This window comes from Cibotium barometz, chromosome 35 (assembly GCF_041138505.1).
Source record: "Cibotium barometz isolate CiBa-2024 chromosome 35, ASM4113850v1, whole genome shotgun sequence".
Classification (NCBI taxonomy): domain Eukaryota; kingdom Viridiplantae; phylum Streptophyta; class Polypodiopsida; order Cyatheales; family Cibotiaceae; genus Cibotium; species Cibotium barometz.
Genome location: NC_141080.1, coordinates 50,447,770 through 50,475,483, shown reverse-complemented (window position 1 = coordinate 50,475,483; position 27,714 = coordinate 50,447,770). Strand labels below are relative to the sequence as shown.

Genomic DNA, 27,714 nt, shown 5'->3' with positions numbered 1-27,714 from the left:
TTTTCTTAAACATGTAGCACATTCCATATGACAAATATTCTCTTCACACAAGACCTCTGGGTTTACACTACTTTTAACAAAAGAGTAGGTCGACATGATTACACACAGACATTGGATGTCACTGATCTGGTTTGAAAAGAATGATATTAATAAACTAACAGATTTCTAAATCCTTCAAGGGGAGAAAAAAAAAAGCTTTCTCAAGCTTCTTGCCTAGCTCATTTTCATCCAAATAAATCCTTGGAAATCTTTGGCACGGACTCCTCATTCCCTGGACTGACCGGCACGAGAGGAAAGGATGATGCCCACAATCAAACCATAGAGTGCCAAAGCCTCCGCAAAGATAAGGATAAGGATCATGCCCACAAACAGCTTGGGTTGTTGTGCATTTGCCCTACAAAATGGAAAATAGTTTTAAGGCCAATTAATGCAATCCATAAGAACTATCAAAAGTGAGCCCAGAAAACCTGTTACCTGACACCAGCATCACCAACAATACCAATGGCCATCCCAGCAGAAAGGCCGGCTAGCCCACAAGCCAGGCCAGATGAGAGATGTGCATAGCCGTCAAACAGGTAGTATGCAGTGCTCCTGGGATTGATTCCTGTACTTATGATCACAGCAATAATCAAACCATATATACCTAGCACACCAGCCATAACAACTGGCACGATCGACTTCATCACCAGCTCAGGCCTCATCACTCCCATGGAAGCCACCCCAACTCCGCTCTTTGCAGTTCCATATGCAGCACCCATACCTGCATGACATCAAAACTTGATTTGAGAATACAGACATGCACAAAGGCACAACAGTTCCAACCGTTTATACGCTCCTAATAACATTCTAAAATGAAGAAAAAGAACATTCAGCCCCAACCACCAAACTGTCGCAAGTGCTAACATCACAAAACTTAAACACACGATTAGTGCTAAGCAAACTAGATTAACACTAATCCTAATGATCTAGCAAAAATACAGTAGAAGAAAGAGGTAAGATGCACCCTTAAACTATTGTATTTGCACAAGACGAACATGTATACAACGGTTCCTGAATCTAAACTTAGATCCTACTCATGCATGCCTATTACTGATGCACACCAAAAGGTCCTTGGCTTGTACATGCTCTAACGCACATGAGGGCAGCCGGTTCTTGCTGATTTACAGCTTCTTCTGCTGATCCAAATGCCTTGGCTGCATGCCCTTGATCTTGGCTTTGCAACCTTATCTTTGAATGCCCAAGAATGACCTTTGACCTCCCTTTATATAAAAAAGAGGGATAGCAATTTGGATTCAATTCGAACATCCATTGTCAGGTCATAAAACATCATCAAAAAGTCCATAAAACATGTTCATATTGTGCCCAATAAATGTCACCATCACTTAGTTCAAGATGACCCTTCAATAGCTGGACCACCGCTTTTGCAATCAAGTATAGATAAAATCAATGGTTATCTTTTAAATAGAGAAGACCCTTAGAGAGAGAAAATTCCCCCTTAGGAAGAGGGAAGAGTTCATTAACTGGAATTATCTCTTAAAGCTATGAAAGGATGGAGATAGAACACTTAAAAGTACACTACAAAGAAGAATTAGTCAAAATTCTCCAAGAAAATAGTAAATATACTCGGCTTTTGCCTAGGGTTTCACAATAAAAGCCTAGTGTTGTACCGTGTTATGCAAGTACACATGTTTGTTTTGGGGTACACATGGGAGTTTTTACTCCATAGATCAAGACCTTGAATAAGACCTTACGATAAGAGAGAACAAGCAGCTCGACTCTAAGGATTAGTAATACCTGTGAAAAAACTTAGAGATGGCTTAAAGAAAACAATGGAAGGGCCAAAAGGAAAAGATCCTAGTAGATATGACCCTAGAGACCTTGTGATTGATTCAATTGTTGCTCAATGATTGTGAGGGTTTGGACCAAGGATATTGGATCGGGAAAGGCATTCACAGATTCCATGGAGGACTGAGACTGTCTCACGGAGATTGTGATGGTTTACCCTATTGCGCGATGCATGCATGATGCATGGTTGCTTGATCATGTTTGATAATTGTTGATATTGTTGTGGAAATATTGGTTACTGTGTGGAGCTTGTGAAAGTACCTCATAAGTTGATGTGACGTCGGGCGGATGTCATCCGAGTGGGGAGTCTTATTGCAATGATGGTGGTCCGAGACCTTGAACCATATTGGCGGACCTGGGTGTGCTCTTGACACGCCTGGTGTGAGGTCAGAGGCAGCACTGGAGTGCACTATGCCAGGCAGGTCTAGGCTGGACGCACGTGTCAATCATAAGACTAGTGTGCGAACGTAACCTAGAGTGTTCATGCCTTGGGAAAGATATGGCCATCAAAAGTAGCTCTTGCCAATTTGGGGTGTGAACTTCCTCGCCGAACAGTGCACAAGTTGGAGTGCGAGTGCTCAGTAGTGCATATCTTCCTGGTTCAAGGAATAGAAGAGTGGTGCGAGGAGATATTTCTCGATACATGTGATATTATTTTTATTTACTAGTTGGGTGATTTTCCAGAGTTTTCAGTAAGATTCCCAGTATGTATTTTTTTTTGTACTTTTGATGTATAGAGGTTTAAGTGCAATGTCAACTTTCACAAGACTTGTATGCCATGGAGTGTGTGCGTAAACTGTTTTGTCATTATTTCAATAGGGTATGTGAGTAATGAATCAAGAATATCAATTATGGGTGCGTGAGCTCATGCCAGCTCCATAGCCCCACTAGCAAGACAGCAAGCTAGACCGAAGGGATTGGATGGGATCTAGGCTATGCCCATAGTTGTCACAATGTGAAAATATGAAATCCTATGGTACGATATCGTATGGGATTTTTTGGTACGATATGAAATTTTTGAAAAGATGCAGGGGGGAAGAGAGCTTGAGCTCTTGCAAGCACACACACACTCACAAAACCCTAATAGATAACACACAAGGTGAGAGGCTGAAAATCTTCTTCTTCTTCACTCAACACTAACACTCCATATACAAAGATAAGAGTACACACTATATGAAAGTTACTCAACCAAATACATACAAGGGTTCTCTATAGTGTGAACCCAACAAAGTGAGCTGGCGCTATAACTATGCCAGTCTCTAGAATGGCTATCACACAGCCTGTCATCCCACTGGCCGCATATCACCCATGATCTCACCAACCATGCTAGTGATGTAAGTGCGGGGCCTATCCCCCAGGCGGGTCATCAGTGTCCACCGCCTCACTAGATAAGCTCGATATCTCAACACTCCCCCTCGAGCTCAACTCCATCTCATGTACACCAAGCGAAGCCCTGAATCTGCGGAGCTTCTCTGTACCCAATGCTTTGGTAAAGATGTCAGCTACTTGATCCTCTGGGCTGACATAAACAAGGTCAATGTCTCCTGCCAAGACCTTCTCTCTAACGAAATGGTAGTGGACCTCTATATGCTTCGTGCGAGCATGAAAAACTGGGTTCCTGGCCAACTGTATACTGCTAATGTTGTCACAGAAAATGACAACTTGTCTATCCACTGATAGACCCAAATCTGCAAGTAGCTTTCTCGACCAAGCGACCTCACATGCTGCCATAGCAGCTCCTCTGTACTCGGCCGCTGTACTGGATAGAGCAACCGTAGGCTGCTTCTTGCTGCTCCAAGTCACAGCAGCACTCCCCAAAGAAAACATGAAGCCACTAGTAGAACTTCTATCTGAGATACTACCAGCCCAATCAACATCTGTGTACCCATGTACACACATCTCCACAATGCAAAGTAGACCTCACATACCTCAGTATGCGTCTCAATGCATCCAAATGCGGCTTTTGTGGAACCTGCATAAACTGACTCACCAACCCAACAGCATAGCTCAAATCTGGCCTAGTGATCGTCATGTAGATCAAGCTTCCTACTATGCGCCTATACATAGTAAGATCCTCCAAAATCTCTCTTGAGTTTGCAGTCAACTTGCCATTCTGATCCAATGGCACTGAAATAGGCTTACAGCCTGTCATACCATACTTGGACAACATGTCCAAGCCATATGTCTCTGCAGTAATCCAATACCATGTGGTGACCTGATCACCTCAATGCCCAAGAAATATCTGAGCTCTCCCAGATCCTTCATTTCAAACTTCTGTCTAAGCAAGATCTTTACGTCAAAGATCTCTGCATCATGGTCCCCCGTAATGATCAAGTCATCTACATAGATGACAACAAGCACAACCCCTCTATCACCATGTCTCACATACAGCGAGAAATCTGCATTGGCTACATGAAAGCCAATAGTGACAAGATATTCAGAAATCTTGTCAGACCATGCTCTTGGTGCTTGTTTTAAGCCATACAAGGCATTCTTCAACCTGCAAACATGCTCGGGGTGACTCACATCCTCATAACCAGGTGGCTGCAACATATACACTTCTTCCTGCAAATCCCCATGCAAGAATGCATTCTTTACATCCATTTGATGTAAAGACCATTGCTTTGACGCAGCCACTGCTATCACAACTCTCACTGTTGCCATCTTGGCAACTGGACTTAAGTTTCCTCATAATCAATGCCATATGTCTGCGCATATCCTTTGGCTACCAATCTAGCCTTATACATGTTTATGCTTCCATCACTGTTATGTTTTACTTTGTACACCCACTTGCATCCAATGGCTTTCTTGCCTTCACGCAATTGCACTAAATCCCAAGTCTCATTTCCATTTAGTGCATCCATCTCCTCATCCATAGCTTTCTCCCAACACACATTTCCAACAGCCTCATCAATGCATGTGGGCTCTACAACCTGCACAACCTTTGCCATGTATGCATAGTGATGTGCAACATAACCATCATAGGTAAACCTCTGCGCAGGGTTCTTCACTCTTCCAGCTTTGCATTCATGGCTTCCACAGCCTTCTTTACACCAGGTGTTCTCATAGCTGGGATCCCAAGCTCCTCATCAAGGCTCATCTCTGAGCCACTAGACTCTCCATCAACATGAGAATGCCCTACAAAAATGTCGGACATACCAAGAGGCTCAACCACTTCCTCTTTTCCTTTATGTAATGTACTAATCACATTTGCAGGTCTGGTATTATGACGCAGCCTGCCACTCCATGGTCTATCAACAGACCCACTAGATGAGAACTCTCTTGGTCCACTCAAAGACTGTGATTGCTGACTTGCATTCTGTGCAACCACATTTCCACTCACATCAGCCCCAACAGCTTCTTTTTTAGAAACATACCAGCTGTTCATCTCATCAAAGACAACTTACCCTCAGCTCACGTGTAGCAGGGTTATAACACCTCTATCCCTTTTGCTCAAGGGAATATCCAATAAACACACATTTTTCAGCTTTTGGATCCAGCTTGGTTCTCAGCTCATCTGGCACATGCACATATGCAATGCATCCAAAGACTTTCAGATGAGACAAATCAGGTTTTCTGTCAGTAAACCTCTCCTCTGGAGTTACATCATGTATGGTTGCAGTTGGAGTCCTGTTCATGATGTAAACTGCTGTAGAAACAGCCTCAGCCCAATAGCTATGCAGCATATTCTTCTCTTCCAACAATGCTCGCGCAATCTCAGCAATGTGCATGTTTTTCTGCTCAGCAACTCCATTTTGCGGAGTGTATCTGCATGTAAACTGTCTCCGAATACCATTCTTCTTCAAAAATTCAAAGAACTCATTAGAGAAGTACTCTCCCCCTCCATCTGACCTTAGGCACTTTACATATTTCCCTGTTTGCTTTTCAACCATAACTCTGAAATACTGAAAGTGAGTGAACACCTCACCCTTCTCCTTCATGAAGTGTACCCACACTTTCCTTGTGTGGTCATCAATAAATGTCACATAATACCTGTAGCCTCCCATAGACATGGTCTTCGTAGGACCCCATACATCTGAATGCACAACATCTAGTGTATTTCTGCTCACATATCTGTTACGTGAAAATACATGCTTTATTTGCTTTCCAAATTGGCATGCTTCACATATTCTCTGCATACCTTCAACTTTAAATTTTGACAGTCCTGTCACAATTCCTTTATTCTGCATAGACTTCATTCTCTGCACATTCACATGTCCAATTCTTTTATGCCAAATGTCTGTGTCTGCAACAATTCCTGAACCATTTGCAAACATCGCAGCACTCACTTCAGGCATGTTTACATTCAACGTAAACATTCTGTCCACTCTGTTGCCTTTTGCAACTAACCTGCACTTGTCTTTAAAGTCTTCAACATAACAACCATCAGGGTTAAAACGAACCTGCAAGCCCTGCTCAATCATCTGGCCAACTGAAACCAAATTCTTTGTTATGTTTGGAACATGAAGTACATCTGCAAGGTACTTCACTTTGCCATCCTGCATAGATAATGGCACATCTCCAACATGGGCAATCGGATGTGCAGTGTCATTCCCTGTTTCCACAAAACCTGGTCTTTCAAGGTTTTTCATCTCCATGAGCCACTCCCCATGACTTGTCATGTGATTCGAACCAGCTGTATCAACGTACCATACATCATCTTTATGTGCTGCTTCAACATTTTCAGACATGGCATTCACGACATGCTGCATGACAAACAACCTTTCATTATCCTCATTGTTTCTGCTCGAGGATACATAGTTGTTTTGCTGCAATTTTTCATTTTGCATGTCAACCTGCTTCTTATAACACTCTGCCTGCACATGTCCAGGCTTACCACAATAAAAGCATCCACATGTATCATTATACTGCCTTTGCCAATTTCCACGACCTCTCTGACTCCCCCTGCCTCTGAATTGGCCTCTTCCACCTGCGTGTTGTTGTTATTGTTGTTATGAATTCTGGGACTATTGTTGCTGCTGCTGGCCATAATTCTGATTACCTGTTCGGTCACCTCCTTGACCGCGTCCACGGTCTCCTCTACCTCGTCCTCTTCCTGAACTTATGTAGAAGGCTTGTTGCTCCGAACTATTTTTGTTTTGTGAAGACTGTTGATCTTCACCCAAGCTCTTCTCTTCTATAACCAACATAGACACCAAATCTGTAAAATTGAAAATGTTTTTCCGAGTCTGAATAGATGTCTTGAACGCCTTGTATTGTGGTCCGAGATCACGTAGACAGACTTCCACCTTATCATCATCATCTACTGAAACACCAATAGATGCAAGGGATTCCACAATACCCTTTATCTTCAATGCATAGTCATTCACAAACATACTCTTTTTCTCCACAATATGAAGTTCATTCTTTAACTGTATCTTACGTGCCTTGGTATTTGTTTCAGAGTTTTACCAAGGTGTCCCACGCCTCCTTGGGAGACTTGGCATCTTGTATGTGCCCAATCATAGTGTCCTGTATATTGATAGAGAGCCAATACATAACTTTTCTGGCTCCTTGGTTCCAATCTTTAAACTCTTTCACATCTGTAGCAGTCGAATTGATGTCCGGTATCCCCGGTGCCTCTTCATGCTCACCTTCTCTATAGTCCCAATAGCCCTTTCCCATCAGGGAAATTCGTCAACCTGAACCTCCAAGCATGGAAGTTGTTCTTATCAAGCTTCTCAGCAACAATCTGGGTTATGCCATCATTTGACATCTTACCAGACACAAATTTACCAAAAACAACACTCTGGTTTGTCCTGCACAAACTGCTGTATTTTCTGCAACGGTACTGTAGTTCACTCAAATGTCACAACCAGTGACTTCAATGTGCATACATACACCCAATGGCAACTGTTGACCTCTTTGCAGCACACACAATGTCTGCACAGCCAATCTGTCTTCTTGCAGTTCTTAAAACAGAGTTCTGCAGAGAATCGATGACTTACCCGCAGTGCTCGAAATCGCTTGCTTTCTGAAAAACGGAGATCCAAACGCGCCCGAAATGCGTTTTCGACCCGAAAATTTTAGTCTGATAGGACAATATAGTTGCCCTATAGCTTTACTTCCGCGAAGAAAGCTCCTCAATCAAAGATCGTTTGCCGGTGCCTCCCATAGAGCTCTCGACAAGAGTGTAGTCACCAACACAAATAAGGAAGAGTAGTTGAAACTCTTACCCTTGTACCGCTTCCTATGGTTCTCTTGCTTGCAGCTCAGCCCTTAGCATGAACCAGGCTCTGATACCATGAAAAGATGCAGGGGGAAGAGAGCTTGAGCTCTTGCAAGCACACACACACTCACAAAACCCTAATAGAGAAGACACAAGGTGAGAGGCTGAAAATCTTCTTCTTCACTCAACACTCAACACTCCATATACAAAGATAAGAGTACACACTATATGAAAGGTACTCAACCAAATCCATACAAGGGTTCTCTATAGTGTGAACCCAACAAAGTGAGCTGGCGCTATAACTATGCCAGTCTCTAGAATGGCTGTCACCATGGTTGTTTCTCGTACGCGTACGAATCAATTCGTACGGTACGATACCGTACGATATCGTACGGTACGATATGCGAATTCTGCCCGTTTTTAGCCGTTGCGCCGCCGCCGACTGTGCATTTTTCTAGCCGTTTCTGTCCGTTGTTGTAGCCGTTTTGTAGCCGTTTGCTGGCCGTTTTGGGCATGCTTTGTGGCCCATGTGCCCATTGGACATGCTACATGGCCTTATAAAATGCCCACCCCCTAAGCCTCTCTCAAAGCTCTAGCCTCTCATTACTCTAGTGAGTTGTAACCATCAAGCCCCCCCCTCTCTTGAGTCTTGCTCAAGTGACCATCAAGCCCCCCCCCTCTCTCTCTCTCTCTCTCTCAACTCTCAACTTTCAAGCCACTCTCTCCCCCATAGGCCCTCTCTCAAGCCTCTCTCTCTCTCAAGCCTTTAGGCTCTCTCTCTCTCAAGAGTCAAGACTCAAGCCTCACTCTCTCATTTTCTCAAGCCTCTCTCTCTCTCTCTCTCTCTCTCTCTCTCTCTCTCTCTCTCAAGCCTATCCATCTCTTGAATCTTCTAACTTCTCTCTCTCTATTACAATGACAAGGGAGAAGAATGAAGCCTTCAATGTGCATGCTATCCATGTAGAGAAAGCCGATGGAAAGTCCAAGTCATATAGGTGGACTTGTAAGTATTGTGGCAAACAATACACAAGTGGAGTTACTAGGCTTCTCCAACATGTTGGAAAGGTGGGGGGGCAAGTTGCACCATGCAAGGAAGTCCCCCTTGCTATATCCGATGAGATCTTCAACAAGATCAAGGGTGGATTGGGTGCTCACTATGATAGTGGTAGAAGCTCAAGGGCGGATGATGAGGTCATTTCCCCGCCTTGTGATACATCCTCCCCCGCCGCCTCCATCAGTGCCTCCTCAAAGAGACAAAGGCTTGTGTCTCCCATGAGGCAAGCCACTCTAGCCCAAGCCACCGGGGGGTTCTCTTCTTCTCTATCACATCTCCGAGAACGGCAACGGCTAGCGGATATAGAGATTGCACGCACCATTATTGAGTGCAATCTCTCATTCCATGTGCTCAAGGTAGATCAATGGAAGTCAATGGTGAAAGCCATTGCAAATGTGGACCCATGTGAAGGATGGACCGGCGTCTCCTATCATGACATGCGCACGAAGAGGCTTGTGGACGAGAGGGAAAGAATCGATAGATCTCTCAATCCGGTGCGGGCGGCATGGTCCAAGTATGGGTGTAGCATCCTCTCCGACGGATGGAGTGACCGGAAGAAGAGAGGCATCATCAATATACTTGTCTCTTGCCCTCTTGGCACATACTTTGTGCGGGGCGTGGATTCCGGAAAGGCGGGGAGGAAAACATCGGGTGCATTCATATATCGCCATATCAAGCAAGCCATCATGGAGGTAAGTTTCAACTTTCAAATTGCACTAAAGTCTTTAAAGTTTAGGCTTTAGTATATGTGATATGATCATATGTGGCTATATCATGAGTCATGACTCAAGTCTCATACCGCATACGCTCATTGCATCCATTCATGTGCATTGTGACATGTAGGTTGGATCGAAGAACGTGGTGCAAGTCATCACCGACAACGCTTCAAATTGCCGTCGGATGGGGAAGTTGCTCGAGAAGGACTATCCCTCCATAGTATGGACACCTTGTGCCTCCCATTGCATTGACTTGCTCATGGAGGATATGGGCACGTTAGTGTGGATGAAGGAAGTAATGACCGAAGCTATCTCTATTGTTACCTTCTTCACCACAAAGGTGAAGGTGCTTGCCATGTTCCGCGAACATAGCAAGTTGGAATTGAAGAAGCCTTCATCTACACGCTTCGCCTACATGTGGCTCCTCTTGGAGCGCCTCCACGATGTGAAATCCTCCCTTCGCCAAACAGTGGTCTCCACAATGTGGAATGAGTGGGATGAGCGAGAATCGGCGGAGGCCAAAGCCATGCAACGGCTTTGCCTAAAGGAGGAGTTTTGGCAGTCGGTCCGCACTATTGTCATTGCGGTCACGCCCTTCTATAGGGTATTGCGGATGACCGACATGGAGGGAGCCACCATGGGCCTTCTTGTTCACTTCATGGGAGAGGCCATAGCAGAGTTACGCGTTTCTCCTTCCATCGACGAGGAGAAGCGCAATGGTATGTTGGCCATTGTGGAGAAGAGGTGGAAGTGGATGCGAAGACCTATCCATGGTCTTGCCGCTTTATTACATCCGGCTTACAAATCACCCGCCCTCTTCACCAACGTGGAGCTACTTGAAGCCCGAGATGCTTACTTGCCCAAAGCATTGCCGGAGGATCGCCATGGGAAGTTCCTTGAGGAGCTCATAAGCTACAATGACCAAAGGGGAGGAGCCGCGTTTGCATCTACTACCTGTTGGAAGAGGGAATCCCTTGTGAAGCCCCTCTTTTGGTGGGAGACATTTGGGTATGCGCTCTCAAGCCTCCAAAAGGTGGCTTTGAGAATCCTAGCTCAGGATTGCTCTTCAGGTGCATGTGAGAGGAACTGGAGTTCCTACTCACTTGTACACACGAAGTTACGTAATCGCTTGAGCACGCAACAGTTAGAGCGGCTAGTGTATTGCCGCGCTAACTTGCGCATGCTGCGCGCAATGCAAAAGATGGAATCGGCGAGACAAGTATAAGTTACAACTTATAAGTTATAAGTTATAAGCATTCAAATTTCAAACTTCAATGTTTATTGAAATTTGGAACCAAATTCTAATACATTGCTTGTCACTTGATCATTGTACAATGTAGGTGAATGTGGATGCATTCAAGCTCACAGGGGGCACTCTTCAGAGTGTAAACAAAGTGCAGGATGAGGAGGAGGAGAGGATCTATGCAGAGATCTATCGAGAGCTCGAGTCGTTTGATCGACGACCTACTCGCACTCGTCGTGGGCGTGGAGGTAGTGGCAGAGGAGTGCAAGTAGGAAGCCGTGGATGCACGGTTCGTGGTGCTCCCAGGGACATAGTGCATACCTATGTGCGGCGTGGATCGGGTAGCTCCACACTCGCTCTTGCAAATGAGGATGCTCCCTTTGGCTTCTCACATGAGCTTAGAGAGCCCGAGTTCGATGATGAGGGCAACCTTCTTAGCGATGGCGACTTCGGCGAGGCCACTGATGTGTCCTCTTCTCATGAGGATGATTTCAACGAGAGCTCTGATAGTGATGCCTTTGTCTAGTCTCTCCTTGGGCCTTGGCTCTAGCCTCTTTTTGTACTCGCGCCTAGCGCGCATGATCGCATCGCACCTCTATACTTTATGTACTTTTGTTTGTCACTTCAAACTTGTTTAGTTGTTTTTAATGATATTTTGGTTTGAAACAACTTCTCTAGACTCTACCCTTCCAAATTGAAAATGTCTATGTTTGTAGGTGTTCTTTAATTTAAAAAACCGTATTTTATCGTACCGTATCCCAAAATTTCATATCGTACCGAATATTCCCGTACGGTATCGTATTTTCGTACCGTGACAACTATGGCTGTCACACAGCCTGTCATCCCACTGGCCGCATATCACCCATGATCCCACCAACCATGCCAGTGGTGTAAGTGCAGGGCCTATTCCCCAGGCGGGTCATCAGTGTCCACCGCCTCACTAGATGAGCTCGATATCTCAACAATTTTGAGATGCGGTACGATAAAATACGGTTTTTTATTTATAACTTACAAACTATGGAGCTTCAAGCTTGAATGTGAGAGAAGGTTGGGAAAGGAGTCGTCCACAATGTTTGGGTTCAATCCCTCTTGGCCCAGTGGAAGGGTGAGGTGCATCCACTCAGATAGCATGGGGAGGTCGAATGACTGCGGCCACGTCATTCCACAGGCACCAAAACATGGAGATGTGTCACCAATTGGCCGACCATTTGATCCATCTCCAGATTTGTGTCTCGTTCACTTAAGGCCAGGCCGGTGTCTCATGTGAAGGGACCAATATTTTTGCATAACATGGACGGGAGCCAGACTAGTGCCACCCGTGTGTTAGCAGGATGGTGTCGTATGGACGGGAGCCAGACTAGTGCCGATTGTCACGCCATGGAAGAGCCAGTATTTGTGCCATGTCTTGCCTATGGGACTGTCACTCCATAGGGAGACTCATGCCTGGATCTGTGTCTTACCTATGGGACTGTCACTCCATAGGAAGACCGGGATTTATACTTTATGTCGTGCCATCACTGTGCCCGACACGAATGTTTAGTACTTGTTCCATGAACGAGAGATATGTCCATGATACTGTTTGCACATGCATTCATGTTTTGCATGCTTGGAACTGTTTTCGCGTGACTTGTATTCTTGTGTTTGCCTGTTTAACGTGTCTCTTCCTGAGTGGGGATGCCTACCAGTGAGTCGTGAAGTTTGCTCTGTCTTCTGACGAGTTTTGTTACGTGTGAACAGGTGGCAAGTGTATTCCATTTGTTTATTTTATGGCATTATTTCTAACCTTTGTTTTTATAAGGTTACAGGTTCACACCCATTAATGAGTGGGCGGCCTCCCCAATACTTCATGGTGTCCCTTTTCGAGGGTGGGCACCCTTTATGGACACCCACTCTTGAACCATGGTGGGGAGGAGAGCCCTCCCTTAACCGTATGTGGGTGGTGGTGGGTGCATGGTCACCTAACCACCCCCCCCCCTTTGGAAGCCTTCAACTGGCCACCCCCCATGCAAAGGGAAAGTCGGCCAGCTGTACGTGGTCGGCCACCTTTGCCGCAAGCGACTATCTCCACTTTGGCGTGCAGGCAACCTTCCCTTCTCTTGCTTACAGGCGGCTGCGCACAAGTCATTTTGCTATTGCTCGTAGGCGGCTGCGCTCAGGCGCCACCCTCTCTTGCTTGCAGACGGCTGCGCACAGGTCTCACCTCTCTTGCCCGCAGGCGGCTGTACCCAGGCGCTGACCATCTCTCTTGCCTTGCAGACGGCTACGCACAGGTGGCTACGCACAAGTTCCCTCATCTCTTGCCTTGCAGGCGGCTACACAACACAGGTCCTCTCTTTCTTGCCCGCAGGTGGCTGTACTTACACAAACGACCTTCTCTCCTGCTTGCGCACAGGCAGACTACACAACAAGGCGACTCTAGCTCCCCATACTATCGGACAGCTGCTACTAGCGATCCATCCTCTATCCCTCAAGCTGGCAACAACAGCAGTAATTGAGACTTCTCCTTCCATACGTGGGTGCCTAGTACTACTGAAGGCCATATTCATTGTTTTACAAGACACATCGATTGAAACTCAAGCAAAGGTCTTTGGTGTGAATCTTACAAGGGATATTCACTGCTGCTAACACCCGTTCGGTGCCGAGTAGTCCAAGCTTTTGGAGAACCACAGTCCATGGGTGCCGAGATCGGGAGAGCCAGGCGTTAGTACGGGAGCGCTTGTTTGTGCGTGATCCTGGAACACCAGTGGGGCGCTCTCTGCGGATTCCAGTGAAGGCACGGGACCGTAGAGACTAAACTTCTTCAAGTGGATCGCTCTTCTTCGAACGTCTACTTCGAGTCTCTTGTTTGGTAACTGTATTCATTCAGTTGTACATGGACATCATCTGATTCATTGAACCCATGTAGCATTGTATCACTTAAATACTCTCAATAATATATTATATATTGAGGGGGGGGTCGGCCCATTCCGGCCCCAGTGCTGGTGTCCATTGATCATCATTTCCTTTCATTTCAGTTTTTCAGTTGTTATTGAGTTGTCCATTCATATTGTGATATTTAAGTTGTGCTATTACACGTGTGGGTGTCCAACGGAGTCTACTCCCACTTGACGGGATCGGTTTCAAGATGTCTCTCTCCCAATTGGATCTCCTGTCTGTACATTACACACTAGGGCCTCTGTTGTGGGTGTGCTTACCCAATTAGGTGTATCTCATTTTTCCCCTATTTTTCATGTATTTTCCCCTATTTTTGTGTGGACATGGGGCTGCAGTGCTACCCGACTTGCTCCTCTCTACTAGCCGACTGGACATCTGCCTCCCGACCCGCTCCTCAGTGCTGACCACTGGCCGACTGTGTTTTTGCTGGTCGTGAGCAAACAAGGCTGCTGTCGGCCTGTTTTGGGCTGGCCGACCAGCAGCCCAGGGCCATATATATTGAGGGCCTGCCCCCCACACCTTTTTATATCACATTCCGGGATTTTCTAGTGTATATAGCAGAGTTTATACAGCTTCTCTCTCTCTCTCTCTTTTCTACGTTTTGCTCTCTACAGCAGTTGTCTTCATTTCCGCTGTGCATTCTGACATTGGTGGTATCAAAGCCCCAGGTGGCTTGAAGCTTGGAGACATTGGGACCTTGAGGGTTTGCTGATTTGTGGTGCTGATTGGAGATTGCTTGGGCTGTTCGGGAGTTGGAGATCGGGTAGAAAACAGCCATCACCATTTGACAGCCACCTTGCATACTTTTTGCAGCCTCTTCTTCATTTTTTTTCCCACCCACCCTCCCTTCACAAGCCCTTGTGAACCCTTGAGATGGCAAACTTGCTTGAGATGGCTGAGAAGCACGTGAAGATCCCTACTCTCCCCACATTCCCGGTGGATCGACAATTGAACGGGAACAACTACGGCATATGGAAGGTAATGATGGAGTCTGTCTTGGAGTCTTATGACTTGGCTGATTTCATTGTGGTTGGTGTCCCACGGCCGGAGTTGGAGGACAGGGAGCTTTTACCCTCTACTCGGAAAGAATGGGAGGCTCAGGCACAACTATGCGATCGTGTCAATGCTGGTCTGCGTTCTTTCATCTTCCTTAATTGCACACCATAGGTGATTAATCATATAAAGCATATGACACTGGCCAGAGGGATTTGGCAGCATTTGGCTTCTCTGTATAACAGGGTATCACCCATGAAGCGGATCTCCTTGGAAGTGTAGATGCGGGTGATGAATCTTGCAAAGTCTTCGACGATGCGAGAGCACATCAACAAGTTGCAGGCTCTTCAGCAGGAGGTTCTTCAGGCTGGGAAGGAGATATCTTCAGAGGACATGGCCATCACTTTGTTGTCTCATTTGTCCTCTTAGTACTCAACATTTTACTCCTCTTTGATCACCAGTGGTGGCAGGCTCAACATCACATGGGAGGAGCTTGTGCCTATGGTCTTGGACCAAGAAGAGCGTTTTACGAACCCTCCACAAGGCGAAGGTTCAGAGGCCTTGACTAGCCAACGGTCGAAAGGTCATAACAATAACAACAAGGACAAAGCGAAGTCTTCATCGGAGAAGTCTTCTGAGAAGAAGCCCGTCTCAAACCGTGTCAAATTGAAGGCCGAGCGGACCTGTAACGATTGTGGCAAGAAAGGCCACTATTGGCGAAAATGTCCCAAGCGGAGTAACTCGAAGAGTGCTGATTCTTAAGCTTCAGCTGTAAAGACTCCAGCCTTTGCGCACTTGGAGATTTTGGACACAGATGCTTCATCTTCTTCGAGAGAGGAGGCAATTGGTTTCACCGCCAGGGATACTCGGGAGTGGATTCTCGATAGTGGTGCTTCCAGGCACATGACTCCTTCCCGAGAGTTTTTACAGGATCTTAAACGCTAGTCAGGTCACATTTTCATTGGCGACAATTCCACTATACCGATTCACAGTGAGGGCAGGATGGAGATCATTCCCGATAGCAAAGGGGGGAAGCATTCCTCTCATGTTCTTTACGTCCCAACACTTGGTTTTCATCTATTGTCAGTGCATGAGGTTTGCAAGACTGGCTTCCAAGTGGAGTTTGAGGAGCATTATGTTGCTCTACGGGACAGAGAAACAGGCCAAGTTGTATGGGAAGGCAAAGTGGAGGACGGTATCTACAAACTCTCAACGCTCTCCTCTCTGACAAGCACTCAGATCACTGACTTGTGGCACTTCCGTTTTGGCCACTTGAATGTAGATGCGCCGCGGCAAGCTTTCCGGGACCAATTGGTGGATGGCTTGCCAGATGTTGGTAGCATGCAAGGATGCTATAGTTCTTGCATTCGTGGTAAGCAACACAAGGATTCTTTTTCGAAGCAAGCTTCTAGGCGGGCTTCGAAACCTTTGGAGTTGGTACACACTGACTTGTGTGGACCTATGCAGACCCCATCCTTGGGATGGTTCTTTGTACTTTATGCTGCTTCTTGATGATTGTAGCAGATTCGCATGGGTTTGTTTCCTTTCCCAGAAGGACCAAGCTTTTGCTCGGTTCAAGAAGTGGCATGTTATGGTGGAGAAAGAGTCTAGATCGCATATAAAGACTCTTCGGGCTGACAAAGAAGGAGAGTTCTCTTCTAATGCGTTTGTGTCGTTTTGTGCGAAACATGACATCAAGCGAGAGCTGGCCAATATAGGTTCGCCTTCAGAGAATGAAGTTGTAACATGCGTTGCGAAAGCGTGTTCAAGATTAACGCTAAGCAAAGAAGATAACGCTAATCCTATGTTTAGCAAAGACACAAAAGAGAAGGAGAGAGAGACCTAATCTACTATATATTGCCAAAACATGCTATATATACAATGATCTTGCTGATTCACAGCTTCATGATGCATACCAAAGATCCTTGCAACCCTCTACTTGCAATCGAACAAGAGAAGCTCCTGTTGATCCACCACTGTGTCCTTGCTGCCTTGTTTCAGCCCTAAACACTCTTGGAAACCTTCTGATGCAAGAACGCACCATCTGATGCAAAAACGCAGGTAGAGAGAGAGTAGAGAGAGAGAGAGAGAGAGAGAGAGAGAGAAGTGCTGGAATTTCAGTATATACTATGGTACAAAAAGGGTACATATCTGCAGCCATGGGCTGCCTTCATAAAAAGGTGGTTAACACCAAAATCTGTCCCCTATGGGACCTCTAAGGACCCAAACCCCTAGTGGGATTGAATGAATAAAACGTGGAGCAAGGGGGCCTTTTTATATGGGTCTTAGGCCCCTTTTTCTGCTGGCCGACTGCTGGTCGGCCAGTTCCATGTCCATACACGCCTTTCAGCGCTGCCCGGCTGTTGCTGATCCTTGTCCTTGATGCGCCTGCTGCTGCCCCTTATCTGCTGGTTCAGCCAACCATGTTATGGGCAGCTGACACCTCCTCTACAGCCAGCCGACTCACTTCTACAGCCAGCCGACTCACTTCTGCAGCCAGCCGACTGCACTTATCTGGATCATGCGCTTCAGCTGTCTGCTTCCTTCCATGCTCCCACTTGTTCTGCTCCACGTCCACTTCAGATAATACACCTGAAGCTCCTACATTCTGGTTCTACCTATCTTCTACTGGTTCATGGTCTTTATCTGTTTGCCTCTTCTGGATCTAGCCCTGAGAATGTCCATGGCATCTGTGATGCACATGACATCCCCCTCTGCTAAACTTGATGACGGGAATCCAACCTGCTCTTGGATGACTGTCATCATCCCAATCCTGTCTTGAAGTCCCTCTGTCATCATCCATCCCTGGCAAACCTTTTTCTCTGAAAACCCGGCCTGTTCTCCAAACCACTCTGTCTCTGATGAAGATCTATGCATCTGGTCTTCCTCTAGTCCACAATCCATTCCTGCCCTGACTCTGAACACCGTCTTGGTCTTCATTCCTGGAACTGAGTCTGGCACTCTCACATCACCCTTGGAGGATCAACCTCCCTTGGGACCGTTACCTGAGAACCTATCTGGCTCACGGAACTGCCATCCCCACCTGGCACTGTGGAACACCACCAACAAACCTCCTGGGAGTTCTTCCCGATCTGTGTTCTTGCCTTGGGCTTCGAATCCGTGTACTTTCCTGTACCTTGGACCTGTACACCATCATCTGGGACTGATTCAGCGTTTAGCTTTGCTGAGCCTGATGCTTTGATACCAATGTAACATGCGTTGCGGAAGCGTGTTCAAGATTAACACTAAGCAAAGAAGATAACGCTAATCCTATGTTTAGCAAAGACACAAAAGAGAAGGAGAGAGAGACCTAATCTACTATATATTGCCAAAACATGCTATATATACAATGATCTTGCTGATTCACAGCTTCATGATGCATACCAAAGATCCTTGCAACCCTCTACTTGCAATCGAACAAGAGAAGCTCCTGTTGATCCACCATTGTGTCCTTGCTGCCTTGCAGACTCTGACAAATGGATCCTCTTGATCTTTGAATGATGATTCTAATGAATGCCTAATGATCCTATTTATAGGAAAAAGGAATGAATTCGTAATCAAGTCGATCCTATTTATAGGAAAAAGGAATGAATTCGTAATCAAGTCGGTTTTGCCTATTTTCCCCACAAAACATTGTCCAAACAGTCATATTTTGTGTCCAAACTATGCCCAAAAGGTGTCCCAACCATTGGGCTATGTCTTGGGCACTTCCGGGGGCTTGTAGGGCTGCAAAATCTGCTCTAAATCTACCCCTGAATCTACCCATATATTTGCTAATGAGAATATACATGTCTATGAGCATTGGGATGAACGGATGCACATGACACAAGTGGTTGAGCAAAAGAACCAAACTGTGGTGGAGATGGCGAGAATGATGCTGGAGCATCATGATCTTCCTCATCCACTTTGGGGAGAGGCTGTGGCTACGACTGTCCATATCCTCAATCGATCTCCGACGACTTCAGTACCAAAGATGACTCCATTTGAGGATTATTGCTAAAATTAGAGAGAGCACACAAGAGTCTCTCAACTTTAAATTTAGCCATTATTTTTTATGTACTTAAGAGATGGCACACAAAACACAAAGGAAGTCGCTAAAATTAGAGAGAGAGACTCTAGCACGTGCTCCTTGTCTTGAGCATAAGGACATGTCAAGAAGCATATAAGAGAGAAAGAGAGAGGGAGTTTCTCAACTTTAATTTTAGTAATTGCCCCTTGTTTTTGAATGTTGTCTCAAGAGACGGCACACAAAACACAAAGAAAGTCACTAAAATTAGAGAGAAACATGTCTAATGTCTCCCATTTCCGTGTGTTTGGGAGTGATGCCTATGTTCACATTCCAAAGACGTAGAGGGAAAGCTTGACTCGAAGTCCCAAAAGCTTGTATTTGTCTTTCCAAAGGATACAGATTGTATGACCCGGAGCGGAACGAGATTGTTGTCAGCAGAGATGTTGTCTTTGATTAGCATGTTCCAGCTTCCACTGTTGATGAGCCGCCACTTCTTGGAAACCCCGATGAGTATGAGGATGATTCCCAGTCTATTGTTCTAGCTAGACAGCCTCAGGCAGTTATTGAGGTTAAGCTCGAGACTGGAGATGAGCCCCAGGAGCTACAGGAGGCTCCGCCTTCTGTTCGAGTAACAAGGTCGTTGTTAGACACCCTTCGGGAGTCGAGTGTTACAGAGCTTCCCTCCGAGTGGACCACAAAGGATGGACCTCGAAGCGAAGATCACACAAAGTTCGTGACAAAAGCCATTCAGCGGAGCTCTTACAAGTAAACTATGCTTTGATGTCTCGTATCATGAGGGACAAAAAGCCCACTTTCATGAAGGAAGCTCTTTCTCAAGATACTTGGAGGAAAGCCATGCAAGTGGAACTGGATGCCATAGAGAAAAAACTTGAGAGTTGGTTCCGAGGCCATCAAAATGGTCAGTCATTGGTGTCAAGTGGGTCTTTAAGACCAAGTATACGTCTGATGGGTCGATGGACAAGCACAAAGCCAGACTTGTGGCTAAGGGTTATGCTCACCGGCCTGGCATCAACTATGAGGATACCTTTGCACTAACAGCGAGAATGACCACGATTCGGACCGTTCTTGCCCTTGCCTCTTCTCAGCGGTGGCCCGTATATCAGATGGATGTAAAATCCGCGTTCCTTAATAGTGACTTGCAAGAGGAGGTGTATGTTGAGCAGCCTCCAGGCTTTGAAGTTCCAGGATCAAAAGGAATGGTTTACAGCTTACGGAAAGCCTTGTATGGTCTTAAGCAGGCTCCCAAGGCTTGGAATCAGAAGATTGATTCCTTCTTTCTACGGACTGGATTTCAGAGATCAGTTGCAGATCCTAACTTATATCTCTTTCAGGAACACGGTTTGGTCATGTTGATTATCCTTTATGTGGATGATCTCATTCTGACTGGCAATCATGTGGAGCACATAGCAGTGACGAAGGATGCCTTGTCAAAGGAGTTTAAGATGACCGACTTAGGCTTACTCCATTTCTTTTTGGGTGGCTACGGAGGTTACTTGGCGAGATTGGGTTTCCACAGAAGGAACCCACAGTCATCCAGTGCGACGCTCAAAGCTGTATAGCTATTGCTCGGAACCCAATCTATGATCACTTGTTTTCCGCCCTTATATGAGGCGAGTTTGTATTTAGGCCTTCGTGGTTGTATTTAGCCCTTCGTGGTTGTTTCTTTTTAACTAATTGAAGGATCTTTTTCCCAGAAAAAAAAAAGAGCACGCAAAGTATTGATAAGATGAGGAACGTTAAGTACCCCCACTCTTTTTCTAATTTTAGTAGTTAGGCATATCGAAAACAAATGCGTACACACAATGCATTCACACTCCGTAGGAAAGCATACAGATGCATGAATGAAGCATACAACCACCTAATAAGGTCTAGGATAAACATGAACTTTAAAATTTACCAAAAAGCTTGTGCATTTTCTATGGTGTACGGAACACCCCATACATTACACATAATACGATCTGCAAATTGCCATGTAGATCAGAAGGTTGAGTATGAGTATGGAATGCAACTCCCTGAACTCTTCAAGCTAAAAAAAGCCACAAATGTAGCAAAGAAAATATTATCCAGTAAGTATGGCTGCAAGGTGGACAAACTTAAGAACTTGCTGCTAATCCGCATGGTTTAGAACTAGTTTTGGACACCTTTAGGCTGTTGGAAGCTGCTCAAAGGTGGCTGCAAAATTCATTCCCAAATGAGGGGCATGGGATCTTTTTATAGAGGACTTCCCCTCCTACAGCCATCCGCCTGTTGTGGATGAAGGGGACACCATTTGATTAGTACCTAGCCACCTTGTGCGCCTAGCCAAGGCTGGTCCACCTCTTTGCCATGTTGCTGTTTGTCATTCTTACAAGCCAACTGCTCAAGAACTTCAAAACCCATGACAAGCCCAAATGCACCAAAACCTTGTGCATCCCTAAACCCTGCTTTCATGAAAAGCCTCTCAATTCAGGCTCAAGAATAGACTATGGCGAACACTCTGCTAAACCATAGTCCTTATGAATCTCTTGGTCTCAGAAACATGAGAAGCATGAAGACTTCCCTAAGGCTAGAATGGAGAGATCCCCTACTTTGTAAAATGGCCACAAAGTCCAATGGATCTGCAATTTTTACACCCAAAGAATGAAATGTGTAGGGGCATTAACCACATAGGCACAGCGAACAATCAGAAATATAACAATACAAGGCACAGCGAACAATCAAAAATGAAAAATAATGACAATACAAGCAAATTTAAAATATGTACAGGCAGTCAAATTATATGGTTATTGGGCACATAATCAAAAGGTAAGAAAGAAGCTACAAGGGTGCAGGCAGCAGCTCTAACTGGCAAGTGCAAGCAGCATAAAATAGTGAACCTCTCCCCCCCCCCCCCCCCCCGAAAAAATTTAAACCCCAGCTGTCATCATTTGGTCCCTTCACGAGTCTTGACCAACGTTTCACACATCGGGCGGAACCAAGGTGTGAACGGGGATTTTCCACAGAAGAAAGCTACAACATTTTGCTAGCATGGTTTGGCCTAAAAAGATGGCCATACAACATGTGTAGCATGGGATTTTATCCAATAAAGTGACTTATAATATTTATAAGTCAGTGTGTTCACATATCATTAATGATGGGCTGGACATATTATTGTTTTTGGGCTTGGACAGGTGGACAAAAGGAGGCGCCTAAATGAAACTTGGGCATCAAGCCAAGAAAAGCATAAAAGCTAATATATTTGAACAAGTTCAATTATTTTTGGACTAAAACTTGGAGTACAAGCCAAGGAAAGCATAAAGTTGATATTTTTGGGCTAAGACTCGGAGTACAAGCCAAGGAAAGCTAAAAAGTTGATATTTTTGGGCAAGCTCAGCTATTTTGGGCAAAAAGGGAAAAGTGTTGCAAATATAGTAACTTGACTCTATTAAAGTAGGGCTTGGGGGCTGATTTGAGGGGGACGCATCACTCTGGAGCGCTCTCTCTCTCTCTCTCTCCATCCATCCCTTGTCAGTTTTGATGGTCCACTCTCCCATCGATCCTTAGCTTTTCAGTTTTTAGCTTTTCAGCTTTGTACCTTGTACCTTTTTCTATTATCTGGATACCCAAAGGACATTGACAGTTGTATATTGTTTTGTCTCATAGGCCGACTTCGGCCTCTAGTAGACGTTAATAAAGCTCTCTCTCTCTCTCTCCCTCAACCCAAAGGCACAAATGGAATGTCAACCTCTTTTTACAGCAATATGGGTGTCAAACAAGGCTGCCCTCTGTCACCAACTTTGTTTGGCCTATGTATTGATAGATTGGAAGAGTTGGTCAAGAAAACAGAGCCTGCTGAACTGAAAGATAACCCTCAAATTTTTGGATACACTATATTACTGCTACTATATGCAGATGATGTAGTATTTTTTTCATACACAGCAGAAAACATGCAGCGGATGATGCACATGCTCCATGAGTTTTGTAAGGAAAGTGGCCAAGCAGTCAATGTCACCAAAACTAAAATGATGGTAGTGAAAACAATTCAGCCTACCAAATATCCATGCATTCTGTATAATGGACAGCAAATTGAGATGGTGCAGTCATTCAAGTATCTGGGAGTTGATGTCCCGGCAAATCACAGGTGGAATCAGTGTGTACAAAGAAGGATTGATGCTGGGTGGGGGAAATATTACCACTTTGAGAATGATTGCGGCAGCAGTAACACCAAGAGATGGCACATTAGGCGCATATTATTCGATGCATGTCTTACAAACGGTGCTCTATGGAGTTGAGGTATGGGGTGGCAGTATCTCTCCATCAACATGGAATGACATTGAGAAAATGCAAAAGGCATTCCTTAGAAGACACTTGGGAGTCAAAATTACCACTCCTTACTCTATATTACTCCTTGAAACAGGTAGCATACCCATTGAGATCCGAGCACTTGAAAGGGTTTTTAAGTACATAAGGAAGGTCAAATCCATGAAGGTAGAGAGACTACCGAGGAAAGCATGGGAAGCAAGTAAGAGACCACAAAAGACAAACAAAAGTAAGATGCTATCATCAGGATGGATGCATGACATCAAGGGCTGGTTCCAAAGATGGGATGTAGCCTCGTACCTAGATACATCACTAGACAAAGTAGACGAGATAGCATTCCACCAAGCATTATTGGAAGCACTACATTGCCAATGGCAATCAGCAAAAAAAAGGGCTAAATATGAATACTATTGTTCGCACATTAATCCAAACCACTGGGTCACATACTCGCAAGAAGAAGATAATGCTCAGAAATACATAAGCACACCCATTCCTGCTAATGCCAGGCGAGGTCTTGCGCTCATCCGCACCCGGTCACACACTCTCGAGATTGAGAGAGGAGCATGGAGCGGTGTCTCGAGAGAGAAGATTATGCCGGCTATGTAGTCTAGGAGCAGTGGAGACAGAGGAGCATGTTCTTTTAACATGCCCACAATATCAGCACATTAGGAGAGATTTCAGCACCACTTTAGAAGGATACACCGACTTAGTGAATTTGCTCTCGCATGGCCAACTTGCTGCCCTTAGCATATACTTCATCAAAATTCTCAAGCACCGTGACTACCTTGTAACGCAATTGGCCACACACTAGTTCCCTCCCATGAAAGGAGGAGGCTTTGTTTACAGCTTTTGTACTTACTTCGTGGGGGTCCCATGGGCCGTTTTTTCGGCCTCCCGAGGACGATAATATATTCTTCTTCTTCTTCTTCTTCTTCTTCTTCTTCTTCCTTCCTCTCTCTCTCTCTCTCTCTCTCTCTCTCTCTCTCTCTCTCTCTCTCTCTCTCTCTCTCTCTCTCTCTCTCTCTCTCTCTCTCTCTCTCTCTCTCTCGCCTGCTGGCCGACTGCAGTTTGCTCTCCCTCCTCTCTCTTGCGCTGGCCGTACAGCAATTTCTGTCAGAATGCGCATAGCGGAAGACTAACGCACGTAGGAGATGCATCACCATCGAGCTCCACGAACACCCCCAACGGGAACCGCAGCATCCCTCCACCGGGCTCCCATCTCCCGGTGAGCTACCTCCCAAAATACCGACCGGAGGAGATGACTATGACAAGGTGCCACTCTAGCCTATATATGGCTCTTCAACTTCCCATGCTTCCACTTATGGGATAATCCAAGGCACCTTCTAGCCATAGATCACACGCTCGAAATCGCCAACCTTCCAACACTCTCCCTCGATTCGAGCTCCGCAAGCCACCGAGGCGCAAGGGGGTCGTCCCCAGGACCACACACACCCGGGCTCTGATACCATGTCAGAATGCGCAGTGGAAGACTAACGCACGTAGGAGATGCTTGGCCGGTCATCGGGCGTCCACACTTGGGCGCCCGCCCGTTAGTCTATCCCTAGCTCAACTCGCCAATCAGTCTGCCTAGCTCCAAGCTTCTCCAAACCTCGAAGCTAGTCTTATTATGTGCGTATAGCACACAGTAGATACACACTGTGCACATGACAATACCTATGATATTAACTATGGAGAACCACCTTTTCTATCACCATGGTTTGTGATCTAGAATGGCACTAGTTTGTGTGCATAGCACATGTTTCTGTGCGAGGCACTAGTTTCTTGTGTATGGTACTTATTTAAGTGTCTTAGCTACCTAGTTTCTGTGCGAGGCACTAGTTTCTTGTGTATGGCACTTATTTAAGTGTATTAGCTACCTAGTTGGTAATTTTCATTGGCATATAATTATTTCATTGATATTGGCGATCGAGACACAATTGACTCTTGTGCCTGTGTCTAGCATATCTTCCATGGAATTCTCACCCATTTATTTTGGGACATGATTATGATATTTGGACTTACGGGACTGTTTTGTCTCACCCATTTATTTTGGGACATGATTTGGATATTGGTATTATAGAGACTTACTTAGCCTTGCCCATTTATTTGAGACATGGACTCTTCAATTATATTGGATTTTTGAGATTGTCTCGTCTCGCCCACTTAATGAGACTATCTTGAATATATTGCTTGAAGCTTAAAGTTGTAGACAACTTTTAAGAAGCTAGGAAGGACATTTGTACTTGATGTACCAACCATTGTACTTGTTGTACCAACCATTGTACCTACTATACTACATTTGTACTTGTACCTACTATACCAACCACTGTACTTGCTATACCAACCACTGTACTAGCTGTACTACATTTGTACTTGTACCTGCTATACCAACCTACTGTACTACATTTGTACTTGTACCTACTATACCAACCACTGTACTAGCTGTATCAACCATTGTACCGATTGTACCAACCATTGTACCTATTGTACCAACCATTGTTCTTGTTGTACCGGATGAATGGAGAGTTGTACTTGTTATACCAGCTCTATTGCATGAAGACCCATGGTTTTTGGGAAAAGAATCAGTACCCACACGGAGGTATATGGATTATATTGTTGGCTCGACATTTCTACAGCCTGTGTTCCGGCTTGGTTGCCTCGTGTTGGGCTATGTTATGGCATTTGTATATGGATAATCCGGCATCTCCTGTGGGGAGAGTTAAGCCCTCAAAGCTTATACATGAAATTATTCTCCTTGGGTAATAAAATACTCCAAGGGGAGAGGTCGGCCCATTCCGGCCTCTATGCAGTGTCACATGTGCAAGCTCCATTTTCAGCATTTGTGGATGTTTTGTCCAACTTTTATGTTTTATGCAAAGTGATGATGGATATGTGTTAAGGCTTTGGCCATGTTTAAATGTTTTAATATGAATTGATGGTATCAACAAGTGTGTCAAATGCCCTGGTCCCCGGGCACCCGCAAGTCACAGCGTCCAATAGTGGGTGTCTTTGTATTATTAATGGTTCTTCCGTTGTGTTGTGATGCTCTGTATCTTGTATTTGAAGCATTAGTCTATAGTATTGTTCCGGGTCCCCGCCTGTACTTTTGTGACACCAACCATTCCTTTGCCTGTCCTTCCCCTACTTCCTTCCCCTACTGCACCGCAGCCCAGTTTTCTCGTAGTCTGGTGTGTATCAATATTCCAATCCTGAACCCAACCATGCTTGACTGCAGCAATAAGAAACATCATGTGGTACACCTTTTCAGTCATATTGTCCAATGTCACCATCCTGTGGTGCTTAGGATCTTACCATAAATTCCAACTTACTACTGCCTACAGGGTTAATTTTGACACAGCTCACTAGCTTGTGATTAGTCAACCTCAGGTTACAACCGAAAAAAACACAAGTAACTAACAAAAGAAAAGAAACAAAACCCTCGCAAAGAAGCCATGTAAGTGCTTCTACGCATTGAGAAAGACCATCCGATTGTTGAGATAAATCAACTGTCAACAAGATGCAAGAGGCACGACTGACCTTAGGGAAGCCAAGAACTGCAAGTCATAACACCTAGCCTTAGAGAAGCCAAAAACTGGAAGCAACCAGAAATGGGCTTGGTCGCTTACACGGGATCAATCATGGGGTCAATGGGGGCAGTTTTTGCAGCTTTCACACGTTTCAAATTCCTGGCTTATGATCAATGGAACTGTGCATCTCAGCCGTCCCCGAATCCTAGGAATGCACATGAGATTGACTACCCAGATCTCATCACGATTGAAATCGTGAGACTACAATGAAATAGACCAATGCAGAGATAAGCATGTACATGAATACATACATACATACTCAAATGCATACATACACAACACACATCAGACACAAGCACCAGAACATCAATTTAGCCAGGTAGCAATTCCAAAAAAGGCACAGTGAATACCATAGTGCTATGACCTTATGTTCAAGGCATGGCTATAATGTGCATAACGTTAAGGCTAGTATAATGCACACCGCAAGATTACAGAAATTAAACACGACAAAAAGGAAAAAGTTACAGAGATTGAACAGGAAAAAGTTCATCTGAATCGCAAGATCTGACAGATCTATGCACCCAACAAGTTTCAGTAGTCTATGCCCCCGAGAGAAGAGCGATTCCATCTTGGGAAACCCACGAGAAGGGCAACACAGAAACCGATCTTGAAAAAACCGGTACACAGAAACCCTGAGATTCGAAAACACCGATAAAGAAACCCTAACAGAGCAGAAGAACCCCTTACAAGAGAACACGAGAGCCGCAGCAGCTCCCAGGAAGCCGAAGAAGGGAGCCGTCGTGTCGCCATTGAATTCGGTGGTCGAAGACATGTCTTCTCTGCAAAAACTTCTTCTTCAGATATGCGGTCTCCCGTGCAGATTCGAGTGGCTATAGTGAAGGCAGAGCAAAAAGCAACGATGAAA

At 45.2% G+C, this 27,714-nt stretch overlaps 2 protein-coding genes across 2 annotated transcripts; one reads left to right on the top strand and one right to left on the bottom strand.

The window, feature by feature from the left end:
* Positions 1-27,714, bottom strand: LOC147618570 (V-type proton ATPase 16 kDa proteolipid subunit-like). Its single transcript, XM_086775030.1, has 3 exons — positions 27,537-27,714; positions 475-760; positions 1-394 (listed from the first exon to the last, which is right to left on the bottom strand). Exons 1-3 carry the CDS (start codon positions 27,619-27,621, stop codon positions 265-267), a joined length of 501 nt encoding a protein of 166 aa, XP_086631156.1. The 5' UTR covers positions 27,622-27,714; the 3' UTR covers positions 1-264.
* Positions 9,287-11,327, top strand: LOC147618571 (uncharacterized). Its single transcript, XM_086775057.1, has 2 exons — positions 9,287-9,760; positions 9,912-11,327. Exons 1-2 carry the CDS (start codon positions 9,287-9,289, stop codon positions 11,007-11,009), a joined length of 1,572 nt encoding a protein of 523 aa, XP_086631183.1. The 3' UTR covers positions 11,010-11,327.